This window comes from Elephas maximus, chromosome X (assembly GCF_024166365.1).
Source record: "Elephas maximus indicus isolate mEleMax1 chromosome X, mEleMax1 primary haplotype, whole genome shotgun sequence".
Lineage (NCBI taxonomy): Eukaryota > Metazoa > Chordata > Mammalia > Proboscidea > Elephantidae > Elephas > Elephas maximus.
In genome coordinates, this window is record NC_064846.1 from 176,533,911 (window position 1) to 176,548,016 (window position 14,106).

The 14,106-nt window shown below is 42.2% G+C and overlaps 1 protein-coding gene across 10 annotated transcripts in view; it reads left to right on the forward strand.

Annotated features, from left to right (window-relative positions):
• LOC126069370 (zinc finger protein 208-like) overlaps positions 1–14,106 on the forward strand; it is a 464,532-nt gene that overhangs the window by 12,647 nt on the left and 437,779 nt on the right. For 4 of the 10 annotated variants that reach the window (XR_007515918.1, XM_049872688.1, XM_049872689.1 and 1 more), the window contains exons 4-5: positions 79–229; positions 1,075–2,848. The exons of 5 other annotated variants lie outside the window; for them this stretch is intronic. Coding sequence is in view for 4 of the 5 variants with exons in the window: in XM_049872688.1 (XP_049728645.1) it covers positions 79–229; positions 1,075–2,848 (1,925 nt within the window). In the remaining variant the exon portion in view is untranslated. The remainder of the gene's footprint in view (positions 1–78; positions 230–1,074; positions 2,849–14,106) is intronic. One more of the 10 variants, XM_049872693.1, reaches the window with a different exon arrangement.

A 14,106-nucleotide genomic window follows, 5' to 3' on the forward strand; every position in this document is an offset into this window, starting at 1 on the left:
AACAGTGGTCTTTTTTCCCCAAATAATTTCTTTCCATTTGTTTCATATTGCGAACCTCAACTTGAATTCTTGGGTCAGACTTTGGAAACCTTAAGGATGGAGAAAAGTTACCCAGCAAAGATATAATGGTGGGATACATAAAAAATAACACCTGGTCCTCCATGTTAGGAGAAACCTCTGAATCACACAGTAAGAAAGATGATCATAAAAACCAAGAGAGTCGCTTGAGGTGAGTGTCATTCCAACAAGAGAAAACGGTGCTTCTGGAGAAAATCCTAAGTTGTGATGACGTTAAAATACACATTCATATGTTGATGTGTATATACCAAGGCTTCCAACTGTTTCAGAACAGTTCAGTAATTGCAAACATAAAGAAGGATGGTGTACACATTGCATAGCCTGTTGGATTTTGACCTGAGCAGAGAATAGTTGGCAGTGCCCTGCACAAAGACGATGTCCCACTACACTGCTTTGAATGTGTGTTGCTTGTCACAGTCCTGTTATTGAGTGTTCTGCAGCAGGTTCCTGACACTTTTTCGAATTCATGCAGATCAGATTATTGACAGTACTGTGGGCAGCGACGCACATTGAAAGCTGTGAGATTGGCTGCCATCTTTGTTCAGGGCTCTGTGGTTTGTTCCCAACACAGGTTGAAATCCGATGGGCAACAGATATCCAACGCGAACACTGCCGTTATTTACGTGGGCAATTGTTGAAGCAATACAAACCAGTTTGAAGCCCTGATATGTGCTTATACATATATAAATATATATATATGTGTACGTATATTGTGTATGTATAAACTTTGCTGAAAACTTACGTGTTCAGAGAATTTTCACAACCTTTTCATAAATGTGTGTCAGACATTGAGTATTTGAAACATTTCACTTAAACACAATGATCAGAAAGCCTCATATTTTAGAAAAGCAGTGACGATTATGGTACTATTTCTGCTAGATGATTTGAAGTATGAAACAGGAGAGAAGTCAAGCGAAAAACTGCATGTTCGCTTTGTTAGGTAATGGTGAAGTGGAAATAATTGATTTCCAACAACATGTTGCCTGTTTTTAACAGAATTCATACAGTAGAACACCTCCGTGAAAAAAATGGAGACAATCCGTGTGGGAAAACCTTCAGGCGGATTCCAAATCTTACCGTGCAGAAAAGAAATCCTCCAGAAGTAAATCCTTTTGAATGCTCTGACTGTGAAAAAGCCATCATGGATCCCTCATCACATAACCACCATGCCTGTCAGTTTATTGCGTGTAGAGAAGCCTGTGGTGGTACCACTCCTATGAGACCTCTTAGTGGCAAGAAACCCCATAAATGTGAGGTATGTGGGAAGGATTTCATTTGTATCTCAACTCTTAAGAATCCTGTGACAACACTCACTAGTGACAATCAGTATAAATGTAATGAGTATGGGAAAGATTTCTGTAGTTTCTCGTCCTTTTGGACACATGTGAGAGGGCACAACGGTGAATATAAAGAAAGTTCTTCTAGTGACCCTTTATCCCTCCTTTTCTATAACAGAGATAAGCCCTATGAATGTAGGGAATTTAGGAAAGCCTTTAATTTTTCCTCAGCCCTCACTGCACATTTAGGCACTCACAGTGAAGAGAGGCCTTATGAATGTAAGGAACATGGGAAAGCCTTTGGTTGGCCCTCATACCTCACTACACATATAACAACTCACACTGGAGAGAGGCCTTATGAATGTAATGAATGCGGGAAAGACTTTAGGCAATCCTCAAAGCTCATTGTACATAGAAGGATTCAAAGTGGAGAAAGACCTTATGAATGTAAGGAATATGGAAAAGCCTTTAAGTGTTCCTCACATCTCACTAATGATAGAAAAACTCACAGTGGAGACAAGCCATATAAATGTACAGAATGTGCGAAAGCCTTTAGTCAGGCTTCATCCCTTATTACACATATAAGAACTCACAATGGACAGAGGCCTTACGAATGTAAGGAATGTGGGAAAACATTTAGGTATTCTTCTAACTTCACTTCACATATAAGAACTCACAGTGGAGAGAAGCCTTATGAATGTAAGCAATGTGGGAAAGCCTTTAGGCAGTCCTCAGGCCTCATGACACATAGAAGAATTCATACTGGAGAGAGGCCATATGAATGTAAGGAATGTGGGAAAGCCTTTACAGATCCCTCACACCTCACCTCGCATATGCGAACTCACAGTGGAGAGAGGCCTTATGAATGTGAGGAATGTGGGAAAGCCTTTAGTCAGTCAGGAAACCTCACTAAGCATATAAGAACTCACACTGGGCAGAGGCCTTATGAATGTAAGGAATGTGGGAAAGCCTTTAGTCTGCTCTCAACCCTCACTACACATATAAAAATTCACAGTGGAGAGAAGCCTTATGAATGTAAGCAATGTGGAAAAGCCTTTAGCAAGTCCTCAGGCCTCATGACACATAGAAGAATTCATACTGGAGAGAGGCCATATGAATGTAAGGAATGTGGGAAAGCCTTTAGTCACTCAGGAAACCTCACTAACCATATAAGAACTCACAATGGGCAGAGGCCTTATGAATGTAAGGAATGTGGGAAAGCCTATCATCAGCTCTCAAACCTCACTACACATATAAGAACTCACAGTGGAGAGAAGCCTTATGAATGTAAGCAATGTGGGAAAGCCTTTAGGCAGTCCTCAGGCCTCATGACACATAGAAGAATTCATACTGGAGAGAGGCCATATGAATGTAAGGAATGTGGGAAAGCCTTTACAGATCCCTCACACCTCACCTTGCATATGCGAACTCACAGTGGAGAGAGGCCTTATGAATGTGAGGAATGTGGGAAAGCCTTTAGTCACTCAGGAAACCTCACTAACCATATAAGAACTCACAATGGGCAGAGGCCTTATGAATGTAAGGAATGTGGGAAAGCCTTTCGTCAGCTCTCAAACCTCACCACACATATAAAAATTCACAGTGGAGAGAAGCCTTATGAATGTAAGCAATGTGGGAAAACCTTTAGGCAGTCCTCAGGCCTCATGACACATAGAAGAATTCATACTGGAGAGAGGCCATATGAATGTAAAGAATGTGGGAAGGCCTTTCGTACTTCCTCTTCTCTCACAAGACATATAAAAACTCATAGTGGAGGACTTAGGAATGTAAGGAGCGTGAGAAAGCCCTTCCCTGTTCATCACACCTCACATCACATATAACATCTCACTGTGGAGAGACTACTCTGTCAAAAGGGGGGTGTTTCATCCTTAATTCTATAATTTCAAACAGCAAATTTCTGAAAGTCAGTGATAAAAGAACAAAGTTTCTCAGTGTGTAACAAAGCAGTACTACCTCCAAGAAGGGGTCATTCGAATTCCTTTGTGCCTATGAAAGTTTCATTTTCACTATGGGCTTGTCCTCATCGGTGTTTGTTACTTTCTCAGTCCAAGCTAAATTTTACCTTTCGGAAAGTCCTTGACTATAACAAATAAGCCTGTAGGGAATAGCCAGGAGGAAATGTGGTTTTACATTTGTTAATACTTTTATGGATGTTATTTTGTATACAATGAAATACACTCTTCTTGTATTTGGTTTAAGAGTGTTTTTTGAAAAAAATTGTATTCCATGGGAATTCCACTTTGGAATATAAGCTGACAGTTCCTTCAAAATCTAAACACAGTCCTCCCATTCTGATCTAGCAGTAACACTCCTAGGTATTTACCCACATGAGTTAAAAACATATATCCATATAAAAACCTGCTCACAAATGTTTATAGCAGCTTTCTACATAATTACAATAATTGAAAGCACCCAAAATGTCATTGAATAGGTAAATGGGTAAACAAATAGTGAGACATCCATTCAACGGTGTATTATTCAGTGATGAAAATAATTCAGCTATCAAGGTAGGAAAAGTTATGGAGGAATCTCAAATCCACACTACGTGAAAGAAGCCGGTCTAGAAAAGCTACATCCTGTGTGATCCCAAGCCTATGGCATTCTGGAAAAGTATGAAGTGTAGAGGCAGTACAAAAATCACTGATTGCCACGGGTTTGGGGAGAGGCAGGAGGAACGAATAGGTGGAGCCCAGGGAATTTTTACCACTGTGTAACTATTCTGTAGGAAATGTAATGATGGACTGATGACAGTATGCATTTGTCAAAACCTATAGGAGTATAAACACAAAGAGTGAACCCTGATGAAGTCTATGTATTTTAGTTGCAAACCACGTCTCACTATTGATGTGCCCGTTGTTACAAACATATCCCACACCACAGGAATGCAACATGTTAACAATAGGAGAAACACTGGGTGTAGGTGGGATGCATGGGGAGTCTGTACTTGATGCACAATTTTTCAGTAAATCCTCATGTCTCTGAAAACAAAGTCAATTTCAAAACTATGAAAACTATGGCATCCCATTTTTGTTTTGTTTTTATAACAGGGGCTGCAGAATCTATTGAAGTTTCTTATATCTTTTTCGTATGAACTAAGTAGACATCATTTGTTTTTGTTTCTTATAAGTGAATTTAAAAACTATTGTAAAATGCATGTAAAAAATAAATTTTGCCATTTTAACCATCTGAAGTGTACAAATGCATTAGTTACATTCACAATGTTGTGCAACCATCAACCCTCTTTCAAAAATTCTTCATCCCATCCCATTTGGAACAAAGGAGAATGAAGAAAACCAAACACACACAGAAAATTTAGCCCAAGGTACTAAAGGAGTACATGAACCAGAGACTGCACCAGCCTGAGACCAGAACAGCTAGATGGTGCCTGGCTGCCAGCAATGAGTGTCCTACCAGGGAACACAACACAGAGTCTCGGACAAAATGGGATAAAAATGTAGAACAGAGCTCAGATTCATGTTTGAGCAGATTTCATGGTCTGATAGAGACTGGAGGAGCCCCCGAGACCTTGGCCCCCAGACACACTGCAAACTGCTAACTGAAACCATTCTCCAAGCCCACTCATCAGACAAAGATTAGACAGGAGTGCAAAACCGGAAGTAATAAGCATGAGGAATGTGCTTCTTAGTTCAATTAGATTTATAAGACCAAATAGGTAGCTCCTGCCCAAAAGCAGGATGAGAAGGCAGGAAGGGACAGGGAAATTGGTCAAATGGACACAGGGAACCCAGGGGATTCCAACTAATGCCACAAAACAATATCTATGTAAATTTCTTAATAAGAAACTAACTTAAGGTGTAATGTTTCACCTAAAGAATAAGAAAAGTTTTTTTTCATCACCCCAAAGAGAAACTCTGTACCCAACAAGCAATAAGTCCCCATTTCTACTCCCTCCAGCGCCTGGTAACTAATAATAAACTGTTCTCTCTGCCTTTGCCAGTTCTGGACATTTCACATAAACGGAATTGTATGAAATTCGTCCTTTAGTGTCTGGCTTATTTCACTCCTCGTAATATGTGTTCAAGGTTCATCGATCACCTTGCATATAATACCAGAACTTCATTTCTCTTTGTGGTTGAATAAATATTCAATTTCTTCATCAGTGGCATAAGTTGTTGATGCATAAATTTGAATAATATTTGTATTCACTGTTCTTCCTTGTAGGCATATGGATATTATGGTGTCATTGACAGTGTTGTAATGCAGGATCTTGAAATGTTCTTTTTGATCATGAATGCAATTCCATTCCTCTTCAATTTGTCATTCCTGGCATAGTTGGTCATACGAATGTCTGATGTGTCCCATACCAGTCCATTTCAGCTCAGTAAAACCTAGGATATTGATCTTTATGAGTTCCATTTCATTTCTGATAACTTCCAAAGCTGCAGAATTTCATTAATAACGGTAATGTGGGGCAGCTAACAGGATTGAGAAAATGCTCACCATCACTGCCATTAAAGAAATGCAAATGAAAACTACTGCGAGGCAGGGAGAGAGGGATATTCACTAACTAGATAGCAGACAAAAATGTAGGCGATGGGAAGTACAACTGAAGAAAAACAAAAGGAATTTCCTCAATACAACCAAAAGCTTCAAAGGCCAGAGTAGTAAGGACAGGTGTCTGGAGACAATGGTTGCAAGGGATGTGTCGGTCAATTGGCATAACAAAATGTATTAAGAAAACAGTCTGCATTCCACTTTGGTGAGAGGCCGCTGGGGTTTTAAACGCTAGGAAGCGGCCATGTAAGATGCATCAATTGGTCTGAACCCACATAGAGCAAAGGAGAATGAAGAACACCAAAGACTCAAGAGAAATACGAGCCCAAGAAACAGGGCCACATAAACCAGAGACTCCACCAGCCTGAGACTCAAAGAACTAGATGGTGCCCAGCTGCTGGTGATCATTGCCCTGGGAGAACACAACAGAGAATACCTGATGGAACAGGACAATAGTGGGATGCAGATCTTCAAATCTCATAAAAAGCCCAGGCTTAATGGTCTGCCTGAGACCTAGGGACCCTGACAGCCAAGGTCCCCGAACCTTTGATAGCCCAAGATTGGAACCATTCCCGAAACCAACTCTACACACAGCGATTGGCCTGGACTATAAGACAATGATGCTGCTGAGGAGTGAACTTCATGGCTCAAGCAGACACATAGGATTATGTGGGCAACTCCTGTGTGGTGGCGAGATGGGAAGGAAGAGGGGGACAGGAGCTCGCTGAATGGACACGGGGAGTGCAGGGTGGAGAGGAGGAATGTGCTGTCTCGTTAAGGGGAGCACAGCTAGGACTGCATAGCAAGGTCTGCACAGCTTTTTGTATGAGAGACTGACTTGATGTGTAAACTTTAACCTAAACCACATTAAGTTAAAGAAAACTATGAGCTACCTTCTTACCCCAACATTATTGGCACGTAAGAACAACAACAACAAAAACCCAAAAATCAATGCTGGAGAGGTTGCAGGGATGTCATGGGTTGAATTATGTCCCCCCGGAAATGTATTAACTTGGTTAAGTCATGATTCCCATTATTCTGTGGTTGTCCTCCATTTTGTGATTGTAGTTTTATGTTAAGGAGGATTAGCGTGGGATGTAACACCCTTTACCAGGTCACCTCCCTGATCCAATGAAAAGGGAGTTTCCCTGGGGTGTGGCATGCACCACCTTTCATGAGAGATAAAAGGAAAAAAGTGAGCAGAGAGACAGGGGAACCTCATACCGGAAAGCACTGCCGGGAGCAGAGCGTGTCCTTTGGACCCAGGGTCCCTGCTCAGAGAGGCTTCCAAAGCTGGGACAGATTGAGGAGAAGGCTGATAGTAAAAGCCTTTCCCTGGAGCCGACGTCTCAAATTTGGACTTTTAGCCTACTTTACTGTGAAGAAATAAATTTCTCTTTGTTAAAGCCATCCACTTGTGGTATCTCTGTTATAGCAGCACTAGATGACTAAGACAAGGGACAGTGGAACTCTTATGCACTGCTGGTGAGAATGTAAAGGGGTACAACCATTTTGGAAAACGATTTGGTGCTTCCATAAAAAAACTAGAAATAGAAATACCATAGGATTCAGCAATACCACTCCTAGGAATATACCCTAGAGAAATAAGAGCCATCACGCAAATAGACATACCCATACGCATGTTCACTGCAGCATTGTCTACAATAGCAAAAAGATGGAAATACCCTAAGTGCCCATCGACAGGTGAATGGATGTCTTAGTCATCTAGTGCTGCTATAAGAGAAATGCCACAAGTGGATGGTTTTAACACAGAGAAATTTTATTCTCTCACAGTCCAGAAGGCTAGAAGTCTGAATTCAAGGCACTGTCATCTCCAAGGGAAGACTTTCTCTCTGTGTTGTCATCAGTCTTGCCTTGGTCTGGGAGCATCCCAGTGCAGGAACCTCAGGTCCAAAGGACACACACTGCTGCTGGCACTGCTTTCTTGGCGATATGAGATCCCCATCTCTCTCTGATGGTTTCTCTCTTTTATATCTCAGAAGAGATCGCCTTAAGACACTACCTAGGCTTGTAGACCTCATCAATGTAACTGCCGCTAATTCAGCTTCATACATCATAGTGATAGGATTTACAACACCTAGAGAAATCAGAAGATAAAATGGTAGACAATCATACAAGGGAATGATGGCCTATCGAAATTGAGAGATATTTTGGGGGGGATGCAATTCAACCCATGACAATGGGTAAACAACCTATGGTACCTGAACACAATGGAATACTATGCAAAAATAATGAAGAATGATGAATCTGCGAAACATGTCACAATACGGATGAGTTGGGAGGGCATTTTAATGAGTGAAATGGGTCAATCACAAAAGGACGAATACTGTAGGAGACCACTATTACAAAAACTCATAGGAAGTTTTAAACACAGAAACGATCTCTGATGGTTACAAGGAAAGGGCGAGGAAGGAGAGAAAAACACTAGTGAATAGTTAAGAGGTAGCTTTGATGAAGGCTAAGGCACTAGGGAATACTGGGGAAGTCAGCAGAACTTGATCAAGCCAAGGTCATGGAAACTTCATAGACAAATCCAAATTCCCTGAGGGACCGAATTACCGGACTGAGGGCTAGGGACCACTGACTCATTAATATTTAGCTCAATTGGCATAACACACTTTAAAATGAAAATGTTCTGCATCCTACTTTGTTGAGTAGCATCTGGGGTCTTAAAAGCTCGTGAGTGGCCATCTAAGATGCTCCACTTTTCTCACCTTGTCTGGAGCAAAGAATAATGAAGAACACCACAGACACAAGGTAAAGATTAGTTCAAAGCACTAATGAATAACTACCACAGCCTCCACCAGATAGTCCAGCACAACCAGATGGTGCCCTGATTTCAACACCGACTGCTCTGACAGGGATCACAATAGAGGATCCCAGACAGAGCTGGAGGAAAAAGTAGAACAAAATCCAAACTCACAAGAGAAAACCAGACTTACTGGTCTGACAGAGACTGAGAAACCCTGAGAGTATGGCCCCCAGACAGCCTTTTAACTCAGTACTGAAGTCACTCCTCAGGTTCACTCTTCAGCCAAAGATTAGAAAGGCACCATAAAAAAAAAAAAAGGGAAGTGAATTGTAGAAAGTACGAATCTAGGAAAATTGGAAGTCTCCATTCCTGCTACTATTTTAACACAAGTCCAGTCCCTAATCATATTTCCCAAGATTCCCAGATGGGACAAGTATATAGTCCCCATTTATTTCTTTATAGCCTTATGAAATGTTTTCTTTCTGTTTTGGAGACACTCCCCCTACATCAGTGATTCTCAACTGGGGACCATTTTCCACCTCAGGATATCTGGCAATATCTGGAAACACTGCGAGGGAGGCACGTGCTAATACACTCTAGTGTTTTAGAGGCCAAGGAGGCTGCTGAACATCCTACATGCATCCTGGGGTATGCAGCCCTGGTGGAAGCCGTTGCACGTGGCCAAAAACTGGCCTAACAGTATGGGACAAAATCCAGGGACACATCAAAACTTCCCTTTTACATACCCATAGCCAACATCTACTTGGAACTTCACGTGGTATTTCTTGTGCTGGTGATTTACCATATTAGCTCATTTAATCCTCATATCAACCACATGTGGCACACTTTGTCATAGCCTCTCTTTCCCAGATGAGGAAACTGAGGCACAGGGGAGCTAAGCATATTTCTCAAAACCACCTTCTATTAAGGTGGCATCAAGATTTTTAAGCCAGGAAAGAAAAACCTAACAGTTCACACTATTAACTGCTCTGTTCCATCACCCATGGACACATGTGTCCAGCACAGGACATTGGCCGTGTCTCTGGCAGGAACTCTCACTGTAGAGAAATGTCTGCAGGGCTCCCTTTATGCCCTTGTTCACCAAGTTGTAGATGAAGGGCTTTGTCATGGAAGCGACCACTGTGTACAGAACGGCAAACACCCCTGCAGAAGTGACACACAGACATAAGCAGGCAGGCTTCGTAGAACAAGGAGACAAACGAGAGGTGAGACCCACAGGAGAAAATGTTTTATACTTCCTGTTACGGATCGAATTTGTATCCCCCCAAAGGATGTGTTATAAACCTTAATCCCTATACTTGTGGATATAGTGCTATTTGGGAGTGGGGTTTCTTGGTTATGTTAATGAGGCAATATCAGTGTAAGGTATGTCTTAAGTCAGTCTCCTTCGAGATGCAAAATAATTAGATTGAGCAAGCAGGCGAGCAGAGCTGGGGGAAGACAGATGCCACACCACATGAAGATAACCAAGAAACAGAGATCAGAAGCTGAGAAGAGACAAGGACCTTCCCTCAGAGGCCACAGAGAAAGGAAGTCTTCCCTAGAGCTGGTGTCCTGAATTTGAACTTCCAGCTCCCTAAACTGTTGCAAAAATAGCTTTGTTTGTTACAGCCACCCACTTGTGTTATTTCTGTTATATCAACACTAGACAACTAAGAATTTGTTATGGGACAGTGGGATGGTGCTCTAAAAAAATATCTAAAATGCGGAAGTGGTTTTCGAATTGGGTAATAGCAAAAGCCTGGAAGAGTTTTAATGTGCGTAATAGTCAAAGCCTAGATGATCTTCAAGCGAAGGTCGGTAGAGCTATGGACATCAGAAGCAATTCTGGTGAGGGCTCAGAAAGAAGTGAGGTGAGCCATAGAAAATTCTCCATCATTTTAGAGAATACATATGGTGCCATCAACAGAATGTTGCTAGACATGTGGACATTAAATGTGCTTCTGCTAGTGCTTTAAAAGGTGAACATGTGATTGGACGATGGAGGAGGACTAATTCTTTTTAGGCAACGTCAAGGAGCTTGCCTCAATTATGTCCAAATGTTCTGTGGGAGGCAGACCTTGTAACTGATGACCTGGGATAGAAGGGTGAGGGGATTTCTAAGCAAGGTCTTAAAGAGGTCACATGGTTTCTTCTTACTGCTAATAGTAAAATGCAAGAGGAACGAGATGGACTTAAAAGTGAACTGTGCAACATGAGAACAGAACTTAAAGGTTTGGAAAATTCTGTTGAACAAACTAAGGACACGTGTCCTAGAATGTTTGTCAAGAATGTGGCTGCAAAAGGAAAGCCCTCTGCCTCTTGGAATTCTACAGGCAAGAAAGTGGGCAGAGGAGCTACATCTGTTGTCCTCCAAAAGAAGAATAATCCCTGCAGCTGCTCTGAGATCAGCAGAAAAGTTGGAAGGAATAGCAGAACCGGGGCTGACTGATTGTCAAAGGGTGGAGCCAAGAACTCCTGGGTTTCAAAGGGTGCAGACACACCCTCCTAGGTTTCAAAGACTTAAATCTCCAGCATCTCGGTTTTGACATGTGGGGCTGCCATTCAGTTGTGTCAAGAGGATTGGTCTGCTGCTCAAAGCTGAGGGAGTGGGGTTGCCATGCTCAAGGGGCAGGAGAATGGTGTCTGCCAGGGTCGAGGGGAAATAGTCGCCGCTCAGGTGGACTAGGAGGACAGGGCTACCTAAAGCCAAGGGGGCAGAGTAGCCAACCCAGTGGCCTTGGAAGTTAGGTGTGAAACCCCAAGCTGAGAGACCTCCAACCAGAATCCAGAAAGCATGGCCAACACCCACGCTCTGGAGGGTGGGAACATTGCCCAGATGCTCTCAGGGAACAGAGCATTATTTTCAAGCCTTTAGAAATAATGAAATTTGTTCTGCTGGGTTTTGGACTTGGTTGGTGCCTATTATCCCTTCTTTCCCTCCGATTTCTCCAATCTGTAATGGAAACATTTACCTTGTGCCTATTCCACCATTGTACTTTGGAAACAGATGACTTGTAGTCTAGGTTTCACAGGTTTACAGATGCAAAGGAATTTTGACACATCTTTGATTTTCAGGATTCAGAAGATGAGATTTTGGGCTTGGAGTTGATTTAAGACATTTAGGATGGTGTGACGTGAATGTTTTTTGCATGCGGTGAAGACACGCATTTGGAGGGAGTCAAAAGTGAAATGTTATGTATTGAATTGTGTCGCCCAGAAATCTGTGTTGTAAATCCTAAACCCTATCCCTGTGGTTATAATTCAGTCTGGGAGTGGGTTTTCTCATATTAATGAGACAGTGTTAGTGAAGATATTATGGATCATTTTTGTAATCTCAGAAATCTGTTTTGAGATATAAAAAGAGAAATTTTAAGCAAGCAACCTAACAAACATGCAGAGATCGAGGGAAAGACATGCCAGATCACGTGAAGATCATCAGGGAACAGAGAAACACGACCTGAGACAAGAATTTTCCCCGGAACCCACGGAAAGAGAGAGCATTTCCCTAGAGGCAGCACCCTGAATTTAGGCTTCTAGCCTCCTAAACTGTGAGAAAATTAATTTGTTAAAGCCAGTCACTTCTGGTATTTCTGTTACAGCAGCTCTAGGTAACTAAGGCACTTCCCTTCCTTTCTTGAGATGCTCAGTATATAATACGCAGTTTCTGCATATCTGAAAAGGATCCGAGCAAGAGGAAGAAAAACCATGACGTCTGTCACAATATATAACACAAGTTTGCTGATGAAGGTGTTGGAGTAGGCAAGCTTGAGGACTTTGGTGAGCTCACAGAAATAGCGTGGGATTTCAATGACTGCACAGAAAGTACCAGCACAGTCAAAGGGTCAGGAAGAGCACCCAGCATGCTGACAAGCCAAGGGTTTTGAATGACTGTGTAGTGCTGAGACAGAAAGGTCCACATAAACCAGAGGGTCCATCACCCTGAGACCAGAAGAACTAGATGGTGCACAGCTACCACCAATGACTGCCCTAACAGGGAACACAATAGGGAGCCCCTGACAGAGCAGGAGAAAAGCGCGGTGCAGAACTCAAATTCTAGTAAAAAACCAGACTTAGTGGTCTGACTGAGACTGGAGGAACCCCCGAAAACATGACCCCCGGACTCTCTGTTCACCCAGAACTAAAACCATTCCCAAAGCCAACTCTTGAGACATAGAATAGACTGCACTATAACGCATAAAATGATACTCTTGAAGAGTGTGCTTCTTAGTTCAAGCAGATACTCAAGACTAAATGGGCAGCTCCTGTCCAGAGGCGAGATGAGACAGCGAAAGGGATAGGAGCTAGTTGAATGGACACGGAAAATCTGGGGTGGAAGGGAGAAATGTGTGGTCACATTACAGGGATAGCAACTAGGGTCACATAAAAATATGTGTATAAACTTTTGTATTAGAAACTAACTTGAGCTGTAAATTTTCAACTAAAGCACACATACAAAAAAGAACAGGGCTTGTTGGGTTTGAGGTGGTGGGGCTGCCAGAGGGATTACAAGAATGGGCCGCCCAAGGCAAGGGAGCAGTGTTGCCATCTCAGTGGGCTTCAAAGGCCAAGATCAAGCTCAGGATTCAGGGGCCTACACCCAGAATCCGAAGATCATGGTCAACACCTAGACTCTGGAATGCAGGGTTATTGCCTGCATGTTCTCAGAGACCAGAGGATTATTTTGAAGCCTTGAGTGATAATATATGTTGGGGTGCTGGGTTTTGGACTTACTTGGTGCCCCTTATCCCTTCTTTCCCTCTAATTTACCCCTCTTGTGATAGAAATGTCAACATTGTTTCTGTTCTACTATTGTACTTTGGAAACAGATAATTTGTAACCTAGATTTCACAGGTTCACAGATGAAGAGGAATTTTGTCCGAGGATGGAATATGCCTAAAGTCTCACCTGTATTTGATTTAGATGACTTGGAAGATGAGATTTTGAACTTAGAATTGATTTAAGACTTTTGGAATGATGTGATGGGGTGAATGGGTTTTGCATGTGGCAGATATATTCAATTTGGCGGCCAAAACGTGGAATGTTACAGACTCAATTGTGTCTCCCAAAAGTATTGTCATAAATCCTGCCCTATATATCTGTGGTCATATTCCCATTTGGGAATGGGTTGCCTGTGTTATGCTAATGAGACAGGATTAGTGCTGGCTGTGTCTGGAGTCAATGTCTTTTGAGATATAAAAGAGACCCAACAAGTAAGCCAGAGAAACTGAGATGGAGGAAGAGAGTTGACAAGCCACATGAAGAACACTCGGGAGCACCTCGGGAAGAGATAAGGACCTTCTCCGAATTGTATTTATTTTGTTGTTGTTGAGAATATACACAGCAAAACATACAACAATTCAACAGTTTCTACATGTACCATTTAGTGATATTGATTGCATTCTTCAAGTTGTGTCACCCTTCTCGTCCTCCTTTTCTGAG